We start from the raw sequence: 19,549 nt of genomic DNA, 5'->3' as shown, positions 1-19,549 counted from the left end.
CAAAATATGGCAAATTAACTACCAAATACCCTTAGAGTTATGCATGCTTAAAAGCAGCTACTTCCAGATGTATTTTTTAAAATAAAAGAAATGCCCTGTTTCATGGTAGAGCATCTGTTATACATGGGGGGAAATGTATGATTGGTGTTTAGGAAAGAGTAAATCAAAGAAACTGAGCTCAATATAGCCTCTGGTTGCTTATGAAATGTTAATGGACATGCCTTGTTGCTTCCACTTTTGTTGACGTGGCAGCATAGAAGGGCTCATCCTCATTGTACTCATCAAACACGCCCCACCGGAGGTGGGCCCACTCGTGGACCAACACTTTACCTGTGGGAAAAGATTTTGAATACATGGTCATAACTCAAAGTACGGTTTTAAGACAAACATTCCGATTTTAAATCTGTACATGTCATTTTTGCTCATAAGACACTGACTATGAATGTGTTACCTTTTAATCCCATATTTTAAATAAGTAAAACATGTATGGAGTACTTACCATGGTTCAAATAAATTGGGCACTGGAATTTTGAAGCTGAATTGGAGAGACTGGCATACACAATATAATTTAGTTGTGAGTCTTCTTTAAAACATGAAGCATAATATTATTCTTTCATAATTCAATCCTCCCTCTTTTTAGTTATTATTAATTTCTCCTTTTATTAATTCACACTTTATCATGTATTTTTCTCTTACTATGCTGTTAACCTATTTATATCTTAGATTCTCAACTGTGAAAGGCATTCTCAACAGACACGATATTAGATATTACAGTGCTTTATGGTCCCACAGAGCTTAACCCTACTCAATAATATAAACAACTGCACAGTTTATTTGTGGAATTGAAGTGCTATGGGAGATATTAGTTTCAAAAGCTATAAAAGACTCATCAGAAGAATGACAGTGAGAAAATATTGAGACATACTGCTATAGACTGTATATAAAAACTTCAAACTGCCATCAATTGATTTCAACTCAAGTGACCCAGAAAGAATAGACCTATCCCTCTCTTTCTCCCACAAAGAAGCTAGTGGATTCAACCTGCTGACTTTTTTTTATTAACAGCCCAACCTGTAACCCACTATGCGACTAGACCCCTTACAAGGACCAGATGTAATTGTGGCCAAGTAAAAGTGAAGCAAACAAGGGAAACCAGATTAGAGAGTGGAATTATACCCTTGAGTAGGGAAGAACAAATCCCTCGGATAAATGTCTATGATAGAATTTGGTGTATTTTCAGAAAATCTAAAACTGCCTACACCCTTTATTCCTTTTCTGGAGATGTCTGTTCTCAGCTTTAACTGTAGTTTCAGATTATGACAGGTTGCCTCATCTTCCATGTCTTTCTTAAAAACAACCCCTCTGACCTAGAAGAGAAAATCCAAACACAAACACCCAGAACGACAAAAACAGCAGCTATGTCAACAACAAAGCCAAATCCATTGGCACCGAGTTCATTTTTGTGTAGGGTCCCAAGAGGGTTTTCTGTAAAGGGCTTATGGGAGCACATAGTCTCATCTTTCTCCTGCAGAACAGCTTCGAGTCTCTAATAGAATTCTCACTCTTTGTCTGGATACACGTGTGTTTGTATTGTCTTCTGTGGCAGCCTCCAGTCACATTGCAGTGCTGTTCGGGTGGTTCAAGCCATCTTTCTATACATCTTGCTGTTAATATTTGCTATTTTGCTCTTATCATTATTGCTTAAACATTGCATCGGTCTTGAGGGTTATTTTTGTATTCTTATTTCCCCCCCCAGCTTTATCGTTTCAAGGCACAGTAGTGGACCCCTTCTAGCCAGAGTCTCTGTAACTCCCTTTTCCTGCTGAGTCTCAGCTAGAGAAGGAGATAGGGCATGGAGCTGATGGGATTGAGCTGTGAGTGCTTGTTAATGGGATTCATTGTGATTCTCATCCTGCTGCATATAAAGTGAGCCCTCTCAGAAGCTGGATGGGGGATTTCAATAACAGCAAATACCAGTGAGATCCCTGTGCAGTGAACCTCCTTGCTCAGATGTGACAATAGAGGAGTGACAGAGGAGCAGCAGCAGCAGAACCAGGAGCCAGAGAACGAGACAAAAGAGTGGACTCTCAAGTCCACAGAACAAATACAGCTAAGTGCCTTTGGGCAAGAGTCTGGCTCGTGGGTTCAGGCTCTTCTGGGCACTTAATTGAAGGAGTTGAGTATACTAACTTACAGAGCTGGAGTTGAATGCCTTCAGCTTCAGGCTTATGGCGTGGGACGCCTCCGTCCATTTTATTTGGGGGGTTGTGTTCATTGACCCACGGAGCTAATGGAGCTGCGTACACTGGACTGTGACTTACTTAGGTGTGTCCTTCCCTTTGGCCATTTATTAGCACCCTTGAGAGACCTTTGTAATGTGTACCTTTGAATAGCTATATCCTGAGCATTTCTCCCTTGCTTTGTAACCTGTTCACTCCCTCAATACCCGTTTAATCACGATTATTGTCTGAGAGTTGTCTGGCCACTGCAGGGAGCAGAGAAACTAGACGAAGAAGAAGTAGAGAGTAATGTGGGACACCTAGATGAGTTGATGGTCTTCTAAGAGACAGAACACACATAGTTTTGCAGAATGTTAGATTCCTCATGAACACATATCACTTTATGTGTTTTTCTATTTATAGAGGAAGGGAAGGAGTAAGATAGAACCTATGGAAAAAGATCAAGAACTCAGGTAAAGAAATGTGCATTAAAAATGGACAGACACCTTTCTTTTTTCATGTAGGCGGAGGTGAGAATAGGTGAGGGTAGACATAAATTTAGAGGCAGAGAGACCTCTGCTGATTTATAGGAGTCAGAAGAGTAGCTAAAGATCTTGATAAAATAGTACATTTTGGAGCGTTTTCCAGTCCACTTTCAGCATTCCCTGGGGACCTTGCCACTCCATTCCCTTGCTGTTCCGCTGCACTCCCCCAGTGATTTGCCTCGGTGTGGTGGGATCAGGTCAGGTGCAATTCCCACACTGTGTCTCCGGTGCTGTCCCCTGTATCGCCCTTAGTCACTGAGGGGCATCATGTCTCATAGTGGGGCCAGCCATGTTGTCCTCTCTGTGGACTGGCTGCTCTACTCAGGAACATCATCATCACGGCCTGGTGGGCCAGGCTGTGTTCCACTCTCTCCTCCTGCCCCTTCATCTGCTCCCGTGTGCTCTGATCAGATATGTCCATCTCCCAGAGCTGCAGAGTCAATGTCGTCCTTTGGAACAAATTCTTTTCGGGGGAGGGGCAGGAATCCACTTCATTTATGGTGCTAGGGCCAGCCTCCCAGACGTCTCCACTGGTGTTGTTTTGTTGCCTGGTTGTATACTGTTGCTTTGTTTTCCTCTGTCTTGTTTTCATGCATGTTAGTGTCTCCACAGGGCTGTCTGAATAGGACAGGCTGGATGAACTATCTGGAGGAAAAACAATGGGACCGACAGTTCCGGGGGGACTTGGGGTGGGGGGTAGGGGGGGTAAGGAAGTAGGGTTAACAAACACAGGGACAAGTGAACAACATGGGACCTCAAATCGTAGAGAGGGGGGAATGGCAGGCCTGGTGGGGAATGATCAAGGGTAAGGTTGCGTAGAGAAGAGGTACACTCTAGCCCAGGTGGCGACGAAGCATGGTAGTAGGGCAGGAGGAAAGTCAAGGGAGATGGAGGAAAGAGCTAGGAGTCAAAGGGCATTTATGAAGGTCTAGATAAAGACATGTACATGCAAATATATATAGGAGGATGGGGAAATAGATCAATGTGTCTATATTCATAGGTTAAGCATTAAGGTGGCGGAAGGACCTTGGGCCTCTACTCAAACACTCCCTCAATGCATGAATACTTTTATGAAATTGGAACTCTATGATGCTCACTCTCCCGACACAACGGCTGGAGCCAAAGTGGGTGAACAAGTAAATGTGGTGAAGAAAGCTGATGGTGCCCAGCTATCAAAAGAGATAGTGACTGGGGTCTTAAAGGCTTGAAGATAAACAAGCGGCCATCTAGCTCAGAAGCAACAAAGTCCACATGGAAGAACACACCAGCCTGTGTAATCAAGTGGTCCCGAAGGGATCAGTTATCAGGCATCAAAGAACAAAAAAATCATATCATTGACTGCACACCTCCATGATAGGATCACTGAAGACAAATGGGTGCATAAACAAATGTGGTGAAGAAAGCTGATGGTTCCCGACTATCAAAAGAGATAGTGTCTGGGGTCTTAAAGGCTTGAAGGTGAACAAGCGGCCATCTAGCTCAGAAGCAAAAAAGCCCACATGGAAGAAGCACACCGGCCAGTGCGATCACGAGGTGCCAAAGGGACCAGGTATAAGGCATCATGCAAAAAACAAAAAAGATATATGTGTATATATGTGTGTGTATGTATATATGTATATATATATGTGTGTGTGTGTGTGTATATATATATATATATATATATATATATACCATATTGAATGAAGTGGGAAGTGCAGAATGGAGACCCAAGGCCCAAGTGTTGGCCAATGGAGATCCCCTCATAGAGGGGTTCAGGAGAGGAGATGGGTCAATTAGGGTGCGAGGTAGTACCGATGAAGAACACAGCTTTCCCCCAGATTCTGGATACTTCCTCCCCCCAACTACCATCATCCGAATTCTACCTTGCAGGGCTGGATAGGGCAGAGGTTGTACACTGGTACATATGAGGGCTGGAGGCACAGGGAATCCAGGGTGGATGATACTTTCAGGACCAAGGGTGTGAGGGGCAATGCTGGGAGAGTGGAGGGTGAGTGGGTTGGAAAGGGGGAACTGATTACAAGGACCCACATGTAACCTCCTTCCTGGGAGAGGGACGGCAGGGAAGGAGGGGAAGGGAGACTCCGGATAGGGCTAGATATGACAAAATAACGATGTATAAATTACCAAGGGCACATGAGGGAGGGGGGAGCGGGGAGGGAGGGAAAAAAAAGAGGACCGCATGCGAAGGGCTTAAGTGGAGAGCAAATGCTTTGAGAATGATTGGGGCAGGGAATGTATGGATGTGCTTTATACAATTGATGTATGTATATGTATGGATTGTGATAAGAGTTGTATGAGTCCCTAATAAAATGTAAAAAAAGGAAAAAAAAAGCTTACACAGAAAAAAATAGTACATTTCGAAGAAACGTTGTTATGAGGTGAGAACTAGGAGAAATGATGCCGTTGCGCTGTTGAATTCTTATATGGATATAATCATCAGTCCCCGCGGGAAGCAGGTCATCCACCTTGCTGGCATCAGCAAAGGAGTTGAAAGACCAGAGGTTCTGGATTCCCTTTTCTCGTGCCCTGAGGAAGGCAGTGGGCGGCGGGAGGAGTCCGGAGGCCCGGAGGCGCAAGTATGAGGGTCCGGCGGAGCGAGTGGCAACTCAGTAACTCTGCAGGAACTCTTATATTCACCATTTTACAGACGATGACCACAGATTGGTCACCTGTCTAATGCCACACATAGCAAATGTATTAAGGGTGCCAGGGATTAAACGTTCATAGCCTAGCTCCATCCCTTGCACACTTAACCTGGGTACACAGCTGCTTCCTGCACACATGTTAAACTACGTGTTTTTAACCCATATTCCTACCTGATGGTCCATACTCGGCTGTTTTTTTCCCCAGGACAAAGTCAGGGGTGAGGTGAATGAACTCGCCCTTCTCCCCACAGTCCTTGAAGTGCCTGGTGTATGGTTCATCTCTACCTGGGTGGGTAGGCGGTGCAACTAGAATATCAGCCTGACAAGGTTGAAAAAGATGGTCAACGCATCAGAAATAGAATCGACAGCATCGAGTCTGAACGCATTTGAAATATCAAAGTGGGGGAAACATTGGAAAATATCAAAACATATAAGCGTTTGAGAGAAAATTTTAACTCTTACGTGCTGGTAGCTCTCATGTCTTGGCCTCCTGTACTGAGGGTTGTCAGTCCAATTCTCAGGAATTAATATAGATACCTTTCTGAAAAAGAATCTTTTTTCTGTCGCTTCAAACAGGTAAGTGGAAGCTGTAGTCACCATGTCCTGGTGTCGAAGGAGAAAAACATGTCAGGAGGACAGACGAGAGTGGCCTCAATGAGCACCCGCCCTCCACAGGCCTTTCCCGTCTCTAGAAGCAATAGGAAAAGCAACTGACTGATGAACAGGATCCCTGCCTCATCATCCATCTCGGCTACCTGCCAGCCCAGAATTGTGGCTTTATAGTACACAGTTAAAGGTTTTTCATTCGTCTAAAAATTCATCTCAGAAGGCAAATGATTCTTCTTGATATTACAGGAATTGCTTAATATTTTGAAAGTGCATGGACTTTGGAGTCATCTGGACGTGGCAACAATCCGGACTTAGGATTTACTCTTTTTGAGATACTGATTGAATTAGGGAGCCTCTCTAGAACTGCTTCCTCAATCTCAAATGAACTTGGTCACCCTATCTTTAAGGGTGTCATAAAGGTGGAAAGCTGTCTACAAAGACACTAGACTGGTTGTTGGAGTTATTGTTTTAAAAAGTCTCAGTGGAGAGCAGTCTTAGGTCCTTTAAGCTGAGGAAAGCAACAGTCTGTAGGGATCCTTCAAGGTGAGTTTTCAATCACCAAAAACAATATCACTTTACTTTATATAGTACTCTGAAGTCCACTTATTCAATGACTAAGGAGGTGAATAGGTTCTCCATATGTTTTCCTATCTAAGGAATGGGTAGAGACGTTTGGAGGGATCTATATAGTCAAAGTCATTGAATAATTGAGAGATGTTGTGTATTGGAATATGATGTAACCCTTTTTATCTTGCTGATCACTCGGTGACATCGACCTGATGCTCACTCATGTGACCCTATACCAGGGGTTCTCAACCTGTGGGTTGCCACCCCTTTGGGGGTCGAATGATCCTTTCACAGGGGTTGCCTGATTCATAACAGTAGCAAAATTACAGTTACGAAGTCACAAGGAAAACAATTTTATGGTTGTGAGTCACTACAACATGAGGAACTGTATTACAGGGTCATGGCTTTAGGAAGGTTGGGAACCACTGCCCTATCGGACAGAGTAGAACTGCCCCAGTGAGTTTCTGACACTAGCTGTTTATTGGAGTGGTAAGCCCAGTCTTGCTCCCTTGGAGTGGTGGGAATTTTGAAGTTCTGACCTTGAGGATCACCGCCCAATATGTAACCACTGCACTACCCGGCTCCTTATCTCACTCACAGCATTCCAGGATACAATGCTTCTTTTCATGCAGTTTCCTGACTACCCAAGGGAACCACAAACCGATCCTCCAGGAATTGTGGAGCCTTTTCCTTATTCTTTTGAAGAGAGGCCAAGGTAGTAACTCGTATGTACTGAATGAGGTCAGGACACAATCTTCAAAGCCACCGAATAAGTGAGAGGCGGGTACAAATCTACAGCACTGATTTGAAGTTGGGAAAAGGGATGCATAGAGCTGCCAGGGGAGGTTGCGGATTACTTCAGTATTAGCCTGTAGCAGATGAATGAATTCTCTACTGCTCTCTGAAGACGTCTTTGTTCTTTCTGTTTGTCGATGGGCCTTTTGTTCTCAACATATCATCTTGTTCTGCTTGACATAAAGGCTATTCCTGTATCAATGAGGCATGGGTTGGGAAAGTAAGTTTGTTCCCTGCACATGGTTTGCCTCTGTGTTGTGCATTGTACAGCCCCAAAGTAGAATTTTGACGCGCGGGATCAAGACAGTGGTGGACCTGGTTGCGGCAGACCTGGAGGAGACCGTCCAGAAATGTGGCTTGTCATAGAAGGCCCTGGTAGTTGTGAGATGGGTACTGTTGGCCCAGTTCTCAGTGATCCCCATCAATGGCACGGATCCCCAGAGGACCTGAAGACCTCCACCGCTATCCCATCCACGGGCTGTGCAAGCCTGGACAAATTTTCTCGATGGGGATACCTATACTGGAGAAACGACAGAATTCGTTGGCAGCCCTAGCAGCAAAACCCAGGTATGTCTGTCTGTGGCTGCAAACGTGGCTCACAGCTTGCAGTAGAATGTGCTACACATCAATTCCAGTGGGGGTGACAGCCTCCCGCCTCCTCCAGCTGCTTCAGGCCGGAACCCAGGATGAGGAGGAACAGGCAGGAGCTCTGCAGAGGATCCAGGTGGCGCATATGTTTGACATCTTCCGGCCGCTGCGTGTGCTGCAGGCCTTCTGAGGTGGCACGGGAGCCCAGCAGGTGACCAGTTCTGGGACTGTGAAGGTGGTGGTGGTAGACTGGGTCACTGCAGTCATTTCTCCACTTCCGGGTGGTCAGCAGAGGGAAGGCCTGGCCTTGATGATACAATTTGCCTGAGAGCTGCAGGTGCTGGCCCGGGACCTCGGTGTGGCAGTAGTGGTGACCAACCAGGTGACCCGAGACAGGGGAAGTGGGAAGCTGAGACCTGCCCTGGGACGCTCCTGGAGCTTCGTGCCCAGCACCGACATCCTCCTGGAGGTGGACGAGGGAGCAGGCCCAGCAGTTGGCCAGTGCGTGGCCTGCCTGAGCAAGTCTCCCTGCCAGCCAACAGGAATCTGAGAGATGGTGGACATCGAGGCTTGGGGGCCTCCAGAACAGAGCCCAGTGCTCCAGGGCGATCAGACATGACTGGTGTTGTTGATTGGGAAAGTAGGGGGTCATATAGGCCCCTGCTTCCTTACCCATTGTTGCGTGGGTTCACTGCCACCCGCAGTTGGGCCCGCAGCTGCAGCAGCTGGAAGGCAGGCCAGAGAAGGAGGGAAGAAGCAGCAGGTACACAGCTCTTCCATGCAGCAAGCAGAGCTAGCCATCGGCGAGAGTGAATCGTACAATGGGAAGACCCAGAAATGCCTGCCGGTGCCTAGTTTTCTTCACTTGTTTGTACCACGTGAGTGCACTCTGGCACGGGCACCCCTGAAGAGGCTCGCTCATGGTGACGGACAAGTCTGCACGTCATCTTCTGATCTCACGGTCCACCTCGCATGGCATCATGACGAAGCCATGAGGCTTCTAGCCTGCCTCTGTCTCTCTTCTCTTTCGTCTTTGTTCCTTGCCTGCCCTCAGCCCTGTCTCTGAGTTCCTGGGTGGAAATAAGCCTCCTGAATACAGAGCTCTTCCTCCTACATTCTGCTCATAAAGCATAACAAAAACCTTTTTAAAAAAAATGTTGTTGCTGTTTATTTTCAAAATCAGACACTGTTTACACACACATCAATAAACCAAAGATTGACCATGCCCCGGTCTTTCAGCAACTGTCTCTACTAAGTGTGTAGACACAGACTCCAAGTCTGTGCCTTGGTCTCACAATCTATCAGGCTCTGGGTGAGCTCGGAGACATGCCTTCATCTCCTTCTCTCTTCATGGCTCTCCAACAACACAGGCTCGTCAGGCTTTGGGTTTAAGGGCTACAGCCTGACCACCATCTAAATCCATGAGTAGCCATTTGAAGAAGAAGAAGAAAAATTCAGAATAGTTTGAGAAGAGTGAAATGACAGGACCTGTTTTACAGATGGGTACTCCCCATTCCAAATCAATAGATCCTTACTGAGTTCTTAGACTCGGTCTGGTCTTGGGTGCCATCCATGATCATAGAGGGTGATCACTTCTCGTCTAAGACTTTGTGACTTTGCCTGATGCTGGAAACACAAATGAGGAAATTGAACGGCAGCAGGGAATCTGTGGAACGTAGAGCAAGGAGACCAGACACCGAGGCAACAATGATGCGAGCTGGACGGGCAGGGAGCCGCTGCCACAGATGGTACCCAAGGATCTGGGTGTGCTGATGGAGTGCGCCACCTGAGGACCACTCGTCTGTTCTAAGCATAATAGCATGGGCACCAGGAGATGGGTCAGAACAAGCAGCTGGTCGCTTGTGATGTGACTGTCGTGGGTAATGGAATGGTCTTATGTGTAGGGAGATCCAAGGGACCTCCTCCGATGATCACAACCTCCTGAGGCCCCAAGGTGACTGAGGTTTTCCAGAGACTCGCTAAGGAGAATTCCTATGTGATATTCCTTCTAAATTCTCAGATTCAGCATTCCCCTTAGATCAAAGATTCATATCAGTGTTTTCAAAAGTAAGTACTCTCAAACAAGAAATAGGAACACAAAAAGTAAAGATAATTATCACGTAGGAAATTAAGCCGAATCTTCATAAATTTTCATCTGATCAGGTACTATTCCCAGGAGTTGGGCTATGATCACAAGTTCAATTTTACACAAATGAGTAATTTTTGACATTCTATTAGAGCCTGCTATTCAAACCGACTTCTGTTGGTCCTTAAAGCTCATTGGTGTTACAAATATGTTTAGACAATTTTCAAATCTTAGCTTTGACTGCATCATTTAAAAACCAAATGAGTCCAAACCCTACTTTTCAGATGAAAGGACCGAGGCACAGGGAAATCCTCTGTCCGCTCTTCAGTGCTGCTTGTGAGACTGGGTAGGCTCCATTCTAGAACTTCAGCTCCAGCTCCTCTCCAGCACTGTGCTCATTGCTCTTCAGATTCCCAAACCTTTCAGAATAGTCCCTGATGATAATTAGCTATTTGGTTTCTTCGCTACAATTTAAGCAAAGCCTTCTTATGACCCAACTCTTTCTTACCTTTATTTGTTGAATTAGTTTCTCATCTTCCAGCACAAGAGGGTTTATAGCAACGATAATGTCTTCATAGCCATTATGAGCCAGTTGAACCAGGGAGGCATTTGATCCTTGAAGCATATAGAAGACCGAGAGGTAAAGACAACTCCTGAATAAGCCCATCGCTCCTCTCTAGTTGCTCTTGACAGCAATGTGAGTTTGTTCAAGAGGCTCGGCTTTTGCCTTCCCTCTTGCAGTCCACACTCCTAAATACTATCAGTGTTAGCTGATTATGAGAAACTAAGGGTGTAAAGGTCAATTTTATAAACTGAGTTCAACACAATCATTGCATGTTGTAAAACTGATTAAGAAGCAGAGTAGAAATCAGATATTTTTATCAAATTAATTGTAAATCTTCCACTGGGAAACTTTTCCTTTACTTTCTGATTCTGGCTAATTTACTAAATATAGATATGTAAGTAGTATTTTCTTTAGGTAGTGATGTAGATTGATATAAAACAAATAGTGATGCCAGTGGTATTCCTCCATTTTAGGAAGCACTTATTAGTTGTTTAAATTATTTACCTAAAACACGATACATGCCAGTGAATGTAAGGTCAATAATTGCAAATAATTAGAGGTGAGCAATTTGGCATTGAGACAAAAAGGAAATCATTTTGATTAAAATCTAGCAAATTAATGATGCTGTTATTGGGTCAAGTTATTAGAATAAATGTCTAAAACGACTCCATTTTTGTGTGGAGAAAGTGAGGGGCATGGTGATTTAGGAACTTGCCAAGATGTCCAGCTAAGAAATGGCAGAGTTGGGGCTTGAGTTTAGCATTCTAGCCCTTAGAACCTATGGCTTTTTAGCATTCTCCACACTAAGGCAATGATGTTTTATAAGACAAATACTGTCGTAAATTTTAAAAGAAGAAGGAGTCAGGCTGGGAGTTGTGACGGTGAATCGGGAGTGTGCAGTTCTAGAGTGGAAGGAGCCCCCCAGGCCGGACGTCCACAGAGAAACTGGTGGTTGCCCCCTGCTGAAGGAGGCGGTGACAGCCCACCTCAGAACCAGTGCCCCGGCATGGCTCCTCCCGGGGAACAACAGTGCTGACTTCGGAACGTGGGATTAACGACAGTGCTGACTTTGGAACGTGGGATTCAGCCAGTTTGCACCGGTTCAGCAGAAATGATGGCTCATTTTCTGATGCGTTCAGCAAACTGCTTATCCAAATGGCGCCTAAAATCAGGGTTCTCTCAGAGGAGTAGCTGGACAGCCGCCCGATGTGGAAATCACAAATTTACCTTCTTCTTCTTCTTTTTTTTACATTCGTCTGTGCTATGGCTTATTCTAAGCTCCCGCAGTGATGCGCATGCACTCCGTGCCGATGTTAGGTGCCACCCAGTTGGTTCTGCCCTATAGTGACCTTATTAATGCACAACAGAGAGCAACACTGCCCGGTCCTGCCCTGTCCTCACAACTGTTCGCATGCCCGAGCTCACTGCTGCAGCCCCGGTGTCGATCCATCTCCCGAGGGCCTTCCTCTGTTTAGATGCCCTCGACTTTACCCTACACGAGGCCCTTCCCAGGGACTGGGTTCTCCTGACTTTAGCCGTTCATGGTAGTTTCCATACTCTTGGCCTGCACCACAATTCAAATGTGTGAATTCTTCATTCTTCCTTAGTCAACGTACAACTTTCACATTTCTATGAGCAGCGGAGACTAGCATGGCTTGCGTCAGGCGGCTGTGGTCCTCAAAGTCACAGCAGAGTTCCCTAATGCGTCGTGTCTTTTGATCTCTTCACTGCGCCTTCCATGAGCATGGACTGTGGATCCAAGAACAACTCCTGGGTAACTTCCACCTCTTCTCCACTGATCAGGATGCCACCTATTGGTCCAGTCTGAGGATTCTGACCATCTTTACACGGAGTCGGTCATCCACACTGAAGGCTGTAAACCTTGATCTTCCTCAGTAAGTGCTTCAAGTCATCTGCATGTCTCAGCTTGCTGATAAGTCTTCCTCTAATCCTGATGCTGCAGCCTTGTTCATATAATCCTGCTTCTTGGAGGATGCACTCAGCACGCAGATATGGAGTAAGTGTGGTGAGAGGATACACCTTTGCTGATTTTAAGCCAGGCACCATTCTTTGTCTGTTCACACAGTTGCTTCTTGCTCCATGTACAAGTTCCACAGAAGCACAATGAAGTATTCTGGAACTCCCCTCCCCCTTATCTTAATCATTTTATTGGGGGCTCATAAAACTCTTATCACAATCCATACATACATCAATTGTATAAAGCACATTTGTACATTCATTGCTCTCAACCCTCTCTAAACATTTGCTCTTCACTTAAGCCCCTGGCATTAGCTCCTCATTTTGCCCCCTCCTTCACTGCTCCCCCTTCCCTCATGAACCCTTGATAATTTATAAATTATTACTTTGTCATATCTCACACGGTCCGACCTCTCCCTCTCTTCACCCACTTTCTGTTGTCTGTCTCCAGGGAGGAGGTTATAGGTAGATCCCTATAGTTGGTTCCCCCTTTTCAACGCTCCCTCCCTCCACCCTCCTGGTATTGCTACTCTCACCACTGGTCCTGAAGGGATCATCTTCCCTGGATTCCCTATGTTTCCAGTTTCTATCTGTACCAGTGTACTTCCTCTGGTCTAGCCAGATTTGTAAGGTAGAATTGGGATCATGATAATGGGGGTGGGTGGGTGGGAGGGAGGATTTAAGAATTAGAGGAGAATTGTATGTTTCCTCATTGCTACACTGCACCCTGACTGTCTCGTCTCCTTCGCGTGACCCTTCTGTAATGGCATGTCCAGTTGCAAACAGATGGGCTTTGAGTCCCCACTCTTCACTACTCCCGCTCATTCACAATGATGTGATTTTTTTGATGTTGTTGTTGTTGTTCTTTGATGTCTGATACTTGATCCCTTTGGCACCTCATGATCACACAGGCTGGTGTGCTTTTTCTTTTGGTGTGTATATCTTTTGATAGCCGGGCACCATCAGCTTTCTGCCCCACATTTTCTTATGCATCTGTTTGTCTTCAGCAATCGTATCGGGAGGTGAGCACATAATGATATAATTGTTTGTTTTTTGATGCCCGATACCTGATTCCTTTGGCACCTCATGATCACATAGACTGGTGTGCTTCTTCCATGTGGGCTTTGCTGCTTCACATAGATGGCCCCGTCTTTACCTTCAAGTCTTTGAGACTCCATATGCTATATCTTTTGATAGCCGGCCACCATCAGCTTTCTTCTTCACATTTGCTTTATGCACCACTTTGTCTTCAGTGATCCTGTTGGGAAGGTGAGCATCATGGAATGCCAGTTTAATAGAACACGGTATTCTTGCAATGAAGGAGTACTTGAGTAGAGGTCCAGTGTCCATCTGCTACCTTAAAACTAAACCTATAAATATGTGCACATAGATCTACTTCCCCACCCTCATATATAAATGCCTTTATTTAGACCTCTATAAATGGCCTTTGCCTCCCAGTTCTCTCCTCTATTTCCTTTTAGTTCTGCAATTCCCATTTTTTCCAAGCTTACCCATAGTTTGTTATGATCCACACAGTAGAATGACTTGGCATAGTCAATAAAGAGCAAATAAACATCTTTGTCGTATTCTCTGCTTTGAGCCAAGATCCAACTGACTTCAGCAATGATATCCCTTGTTCCATAGCCTCTTCAGAATCTGGTCTGAACTTCTGGCAGTTCCTTGTCAATATACTTCTGCAACTACTGTTCCATCTATAGGTATAAACGGTTACGTGGAATTGAGGGAATTCCATTTTCTAGCACTTGGAGGAATGCCTAAGCTATTTTGAGGAGGCGCTATTACTCCCGCAAAAGGAGAGTGCTACTGCTCACTAGGAAAGTCCTGGTTATAATGTTGGAGGGGAGAGGCTTCCTCTTTAACAAGTGCCTTTGGAAAAGGCCCCCTTTCAAGCACTGGGCTTGTGTGGTCTGGTGAATACAGATGAGTTTTTATATAAACTTGTTCCTTGGGCACAGAAGGCAACTATGTTGCATGGAGTTTAAATAGGACCTTTCTTTGGAGTTAGAGTCAAAAATATGTCTTTGATTAAGGGGCAGTGAAAACGAAGAAGGCCCTCAACAAGGGCTGTAATTTTTATTGAAATTGATGTCCACGTCTTTCTCCTGCAGCTTTGCTGGTAGGCTCATCCCACCAGGCTTTCAATTAGCAGCTGTGCTTCAACCCTGCACCACCAGACTTATCATACTGTGAACAGTGGTTAAAAAGACTCCATCACTAGCCTATGTGTTTGCATGAATTAGAAAAGCAACTTGTGAGTTGAGGACAATGCACTGGATTTGGGACGACACATGATAAAGTATCATAACTTCCACGCTGAGTTTGGACTGTATTTTAGACCCTACTTCTGACACTGAGATGATTGCAGTGATGATAAATTTAGGGGAAGTCATGTAAGAGTTGAATGCCACTGAGTGGAAGAGTGTATATTTTGATCGATGCAAGACCCACATCTCAGTCTGGAGCAGTCACAAATAGTAATCCTAGATCTAGGCACAAGAAGGTGGACCCCGAGGGAGCAGCAAGCCTGCTAGCGGGCTACAATTTGCATTGAGACTTGTTTGCTCTTTCCTTATTACTAGCTGGAGCACTCCAGAATAGTGCCAGGTCGGCTGTATGGTGCTCAGGTCATTCATCTAATGAGTGTGTTCCTTGCACAGGTCAGAAAAGATATGGTAATCAAGAAATCCCCCTCTCAGGCATCTAAGAAGCAGTGTCAGATTTGTTGGCATAGATTCCCCATGTGGGTTTTACAGATGCAAGGAACAATGGGAAATTAATCAGAGAATGGGAAGGGGCAATTGAAAAGAACTTATCCCATGAGGAAAGAGATCTTCAAAAGGCTACATTCAATGAAATGAACATAGTGGATGTGGTGATGCAAATGTTCCAATGTAGCACAAAGGAGGATGGGTGGACAGATGGAACTTTGTCCCCCAATGTGAAGGAGACATAAACAAATCTGTTCTATGTACCCCAAGTAGGAGATAATTAAAAAGAGAATTCCCAGTTGGACTATATAAAGCAGAAACAGCTGGTTGATGAAGATAAAAAAATTGAAGAGGAGACCAGGTTCTCCTGGTCCAGCCCCTAGCAGGCACCCAAGGTCAGATGCCCATGTGTGGTTCAAACGGCCTAGGGTGGAGAATAAGACTTCTTAGGGCTTCTAGACACAGGCACTTAATATTATGTAATCCTCAAACCTGCCAATAAAATATTGGAGAGGCCTAAGTTTAAACTAGGAACCATGGTAGCGTAGTGGTTCCACACTGGAGCATTAATTTCAAGGATAGGACCAGCTACTCCCTGATAGAAAGATGGGGATTTCTACTCCATAAAGAGTGAAGCAAAGTGGGTGCATAAGCAAATGTGATGAAGAAAGCTGATGGTGTCCGGCTATCAAAAGATATAGCATATGGGGTCGTAAAGGCTCGAAGATAAACAAGTGGCCATCTAGCTGGGAAGGAACAAAGCCCACATGGAAGAAGCACACCAACCTGTGTGACCACGAGGTGTCGATGGGATCAGGTAGCAGACATCAAAAAACAAAAGCTCATGTCATTGCGAATGAGGGTGAGTGCAGGGTGGGGACCCAAAGGCCATCTGTAGGCGACTGGAAATCCCTTTACCGAAGGGTTGCAGGGAGGATATGAGCCAGCCAGGGCACAGTGTAGCAATGATTAAACGCAACTTTCCTCTAGTTCTTAAATGCTTCCTTCTCTCAACTATCATGATCCAAATTCTAGCTTACAAATCTGGCTATATCAAAGGATGTACACTGGTACAGATAGGAACTGGAAACACAGGGAATCCAGGACAGATGAACCCCTCAGGTCCAGTGGTGAGAGTGGCAATACTGGAAAGGTGTGGTAGAAAGGGGGAACAGATTACAAGGATCTCCATATAACCTCCTCCCTGGGAGATGGACAACAGAAAAGTGAGTGAAGGGAGATGTCAGATAGTGTAAGACATGACAAAATAATAATAATTTATAAATTATCAAAGGTTCATGAGGAGTGAGATTGGGTGGGGGAGGTGAAAATTGATTGAGCTGGTACCAAGGGCTCAAGTAGAAAGCAAATGTTTTGAGAATGATGATGGCAACAAATGTGCTTGACACAATGAATGTATGTACGGATTGTCATAAGGGCTGTATGAAGTCCCAATCAAATGATTTAAAAAACAAAGAGTTAAAGTCTCAGAACCTCACAAGGGCATATTCTGTCCTATCTGGTTGTTAGGAGTTGGCACCATTTGGATGCAGTGAGTTCGGTGTAGTTTTGGAAGGCTAGACTTGGGGGAATATGGAGATGGAAGAGTTGATGGAATTAAGGTGAACATTTGTACGATACTTGGAAGATTCCAACAGATCTTGTGTGAACTTCTTGCCTCTCCCTTACTTGAGTGTATTTGTTATTGGCATGGACATTATGTCTTCTAATTGGGGAATATTCCCTTTACAGGGTATTGTAAAATTGAAGGTGTGTAAGTCTGCCTTTAGGCTGGTATTGATTGGACATGCTGAATGGAACCTTTACAATTGCTTTCATCTACTCAATTGTTCATTTGAAACCAAGTGGACAAAAGGAGATTGCTGCTTTGATTAAAGGCATGCTCAAGGCTCGAGTGGTGGTGTCAACAAAATCTCTGCATAGCATTCCTGCATGGCCCAAGTAAAAGGCAAATGTTAGCGAGCGAGACCCTCACCCAGACCACTCACTGAAACAGAGATGGAAACATTAAAGCTTTATTCAGACAGATTTGAATCTGGGCTCTCACCAGCAACTGAGGCAGGCTCAGTCAGTAAGGTGAGAGCCCCGAACAGCTTCAAAGGGAAGTTATTATACATCCTTGTGGGGCGTCTTGCCAAGCAAGGGGAGGGGGGAGGCAAGTTCTTGTGTGAAACTGGCAAAGCATTCTCAGGAAAGTGAAAAAAAAAACAAACAGTTCTCAAGTCTAACAAAGTAAGTTCTACATTTAAGATCAGCTTGTCCCCAGTGGTCTGCTAAATGATACTGTAGGTAGGCTAGGCTGCTTCTGGGAGCGTAAACATCCTGGGCTGGGCTACACCTGTTTCAGGCTGCAATTTAAAAATTTTCCATTTCTGACCGGGGGCTGACCTGCCTGTTACTGTTACAGGGCACAGTGTCACAGCAAATTTGCTCATGGAGGATGACAGTCAATTATTGAGGCCTAAGTAACGCCATCCCACCTGAGGCTTAGCTGGTCCAGACAGGGTAGCGTCAGTGCATGGAATACAGCAAGCTAAAGGCGACTGGTATTCACTGACTGATCTCGCAAATGGCCTTTTCCAACCCAGTCTCAGAAAAGGATCATACACAGTTTGCTTTCATGTGGGAAGATCACAATATACTTTCACCAATTTATCTCAGATTACTTAAACACGCCAGCCTTCTTCGTATAGTTGGATTAGAAGATACTTGGACTTTGCAGATCTCAACTGTAGTGATAGATTACATTGATGATATTATGTTAATATCAAGCACAGAAGGAAAGACTAGGGTACATTTGCAAACAGTAGTGGCTCACAGGAATAATAACCTCACACTCATTCCATGATAGACCTGTCCCTCAGGGTTTCTGAGACTGGAACTCATTATGGGAATAAAAACTTCACCTTTCTACCACTGAACGACAGGAGTATTCACACTGCTGCCACCTGGGCTCCTAGAGGGTGGCTAATAAATTCAGCAAAAATCCAGAGTCCTACCCAAATGGTGAAATTCATAGAAATAACGCGGGTAATTATACTGCCTTGTAATACTCGGCAAGTAATCCGGAACAAGTTACTGTCACTACCTACTCCACAACTAAGCATAAAGCCTAAAATTTGGTTAGTCAATTTGAATTTTGGAGGACTCAGAGTCCACACCTGAAATAGTGCTTCCCTCCGTAGAAACATTCAGAGGAAAGCTGTGCTCGTGGGGACCTGAGCCACATCAGGCTATGTTTGAGCTACAAAAGCAATGTTACTTCCCTTGCCTTTATGCCTTTCTGATCAGCACGCAGACAGCATTTTGGAGGTTTCTATCACATGTGCTCAGGCAGACTGAAGCTGTAGGCAAACCCAGAGAATTCTGCCCTATGACGACCCCTGAAACTCAGTTCCAGGAAGTTCCAGAAGCTGTAACATGACACACACCACGTGAAAGGATAGGATTTTCCTACTAGTGGGCATTTACTGAGGCTGCCTCGATGACAGGAGGACACACAATTGTCATGAAACTTAGGATACCCTTAGTGTCCTGGGTGATCCTGGAGAAGCACTCAAATAAGGAATAAAACGGAGATGATTTATGTGGAGTGAATGACTAGGGGGATACAGTGTGGCGCCCACGACAAGTCGCGTGGGCAGTGTCTGACAAACTACTTTCTACGGACCGCAGAAGGGTCTCTTGGTGTCAGGTCCAAGGAATATTAACAACATCTGATGTGGAAAGTCACTGCATTAAGACAAGCAGATGGAAAGATCTCAATTGAAGAAATCAAGAACAGGTCACCTCAAGAGTCTCACCTGCATGCTGTCTTCCTCGGTGTGGTGAAAAGACTGGACAATGATGAGAGCTTATACGTTTGAATGTTTTACTGACACTCGGGCAGCGACCAATGGCCTGCTTGTATGGTCAGGTAATGGGGCAATGGAAAACCGGACAATTAAACGAACACTTGTGCGGGCAAAGGCCTATGGAAAGCACCATGGTTCCTGAAAGGGGATGCTAGAAGAGGACATGTTCATGACCATCGGGAGGACTACTTCCTGGATCCGAAGGAGATTTCAAGCAGTAGGTGAGCATGTTTGCATGCTCCCTTGATGTGGCCAGTTGGGTCCATGACAAGAGTAGACATGGGGGTGCTGTAGCAATGCAAAGATGGACTGAATCTAGATACATCCCTCATAAACTCTCTAAGGTGGC

At 45.0% G+C, this 19,549-nt stretch overlaps 1 protein-coding gene and 1 pseudogene across 1 annotated transcript in view; one reads left to right on the top strand and one right to left on the bottom strand.

Annotated features, from left to right (window-relative positions):
• The window catches only part of LOC142436752 (calcium-activated chloride channel regulator 4-like), a 34,628-nt gene extending 23,907 nt beyond the window's left edge, over positions 1–10,721 (bottom strand). Inside the window, exons 1-4 of the mRNA XM_075540223.1 lie at positions 10,563–10,721; positions 5,872–6,012; positions 5,581–5,728; positions 222–330 (exon numbers count right to left, since the gene is read on the bottom strand). Of these exons, the coding sequence (XP_075396338.1) occupies positions 222–330; positions 5,581–5,728; positions 5,872–6,012; positions 10,563–10,721 (557 nt within the window). The remainder of the gene's footprint in view (positions 1–221; positions 331–5,580; positions 5,729–5,871; positions 6,013–10,562) is intronic.
• Positions 7,588–8,587, top strand: LOC142429091 (DNA repair protein RAD51 homolog 4 pseudogene; annotated as a pseudogene).
• Positions 10,722–19,549: the final 8,828 nt, after the last annotated feature.

Source organism: Tenrec ecaudatus, chromosome 1 (assembly GCF_050624435.1).
Source record: "Tenrec ecaudatus isolate mTenEca1 chromosome 1, mTenEca1.hap1, whole genome shotgun sequence".
NCBI lineage: Eukaryota > Metazoa > Chordata > Mammalia > Afrosoricida > Tenrecidae > Tenrec > Tenrec ecaudatus.
This window is presented reverse-complemented; position numbering and strand designations above follow the sequence as displayed.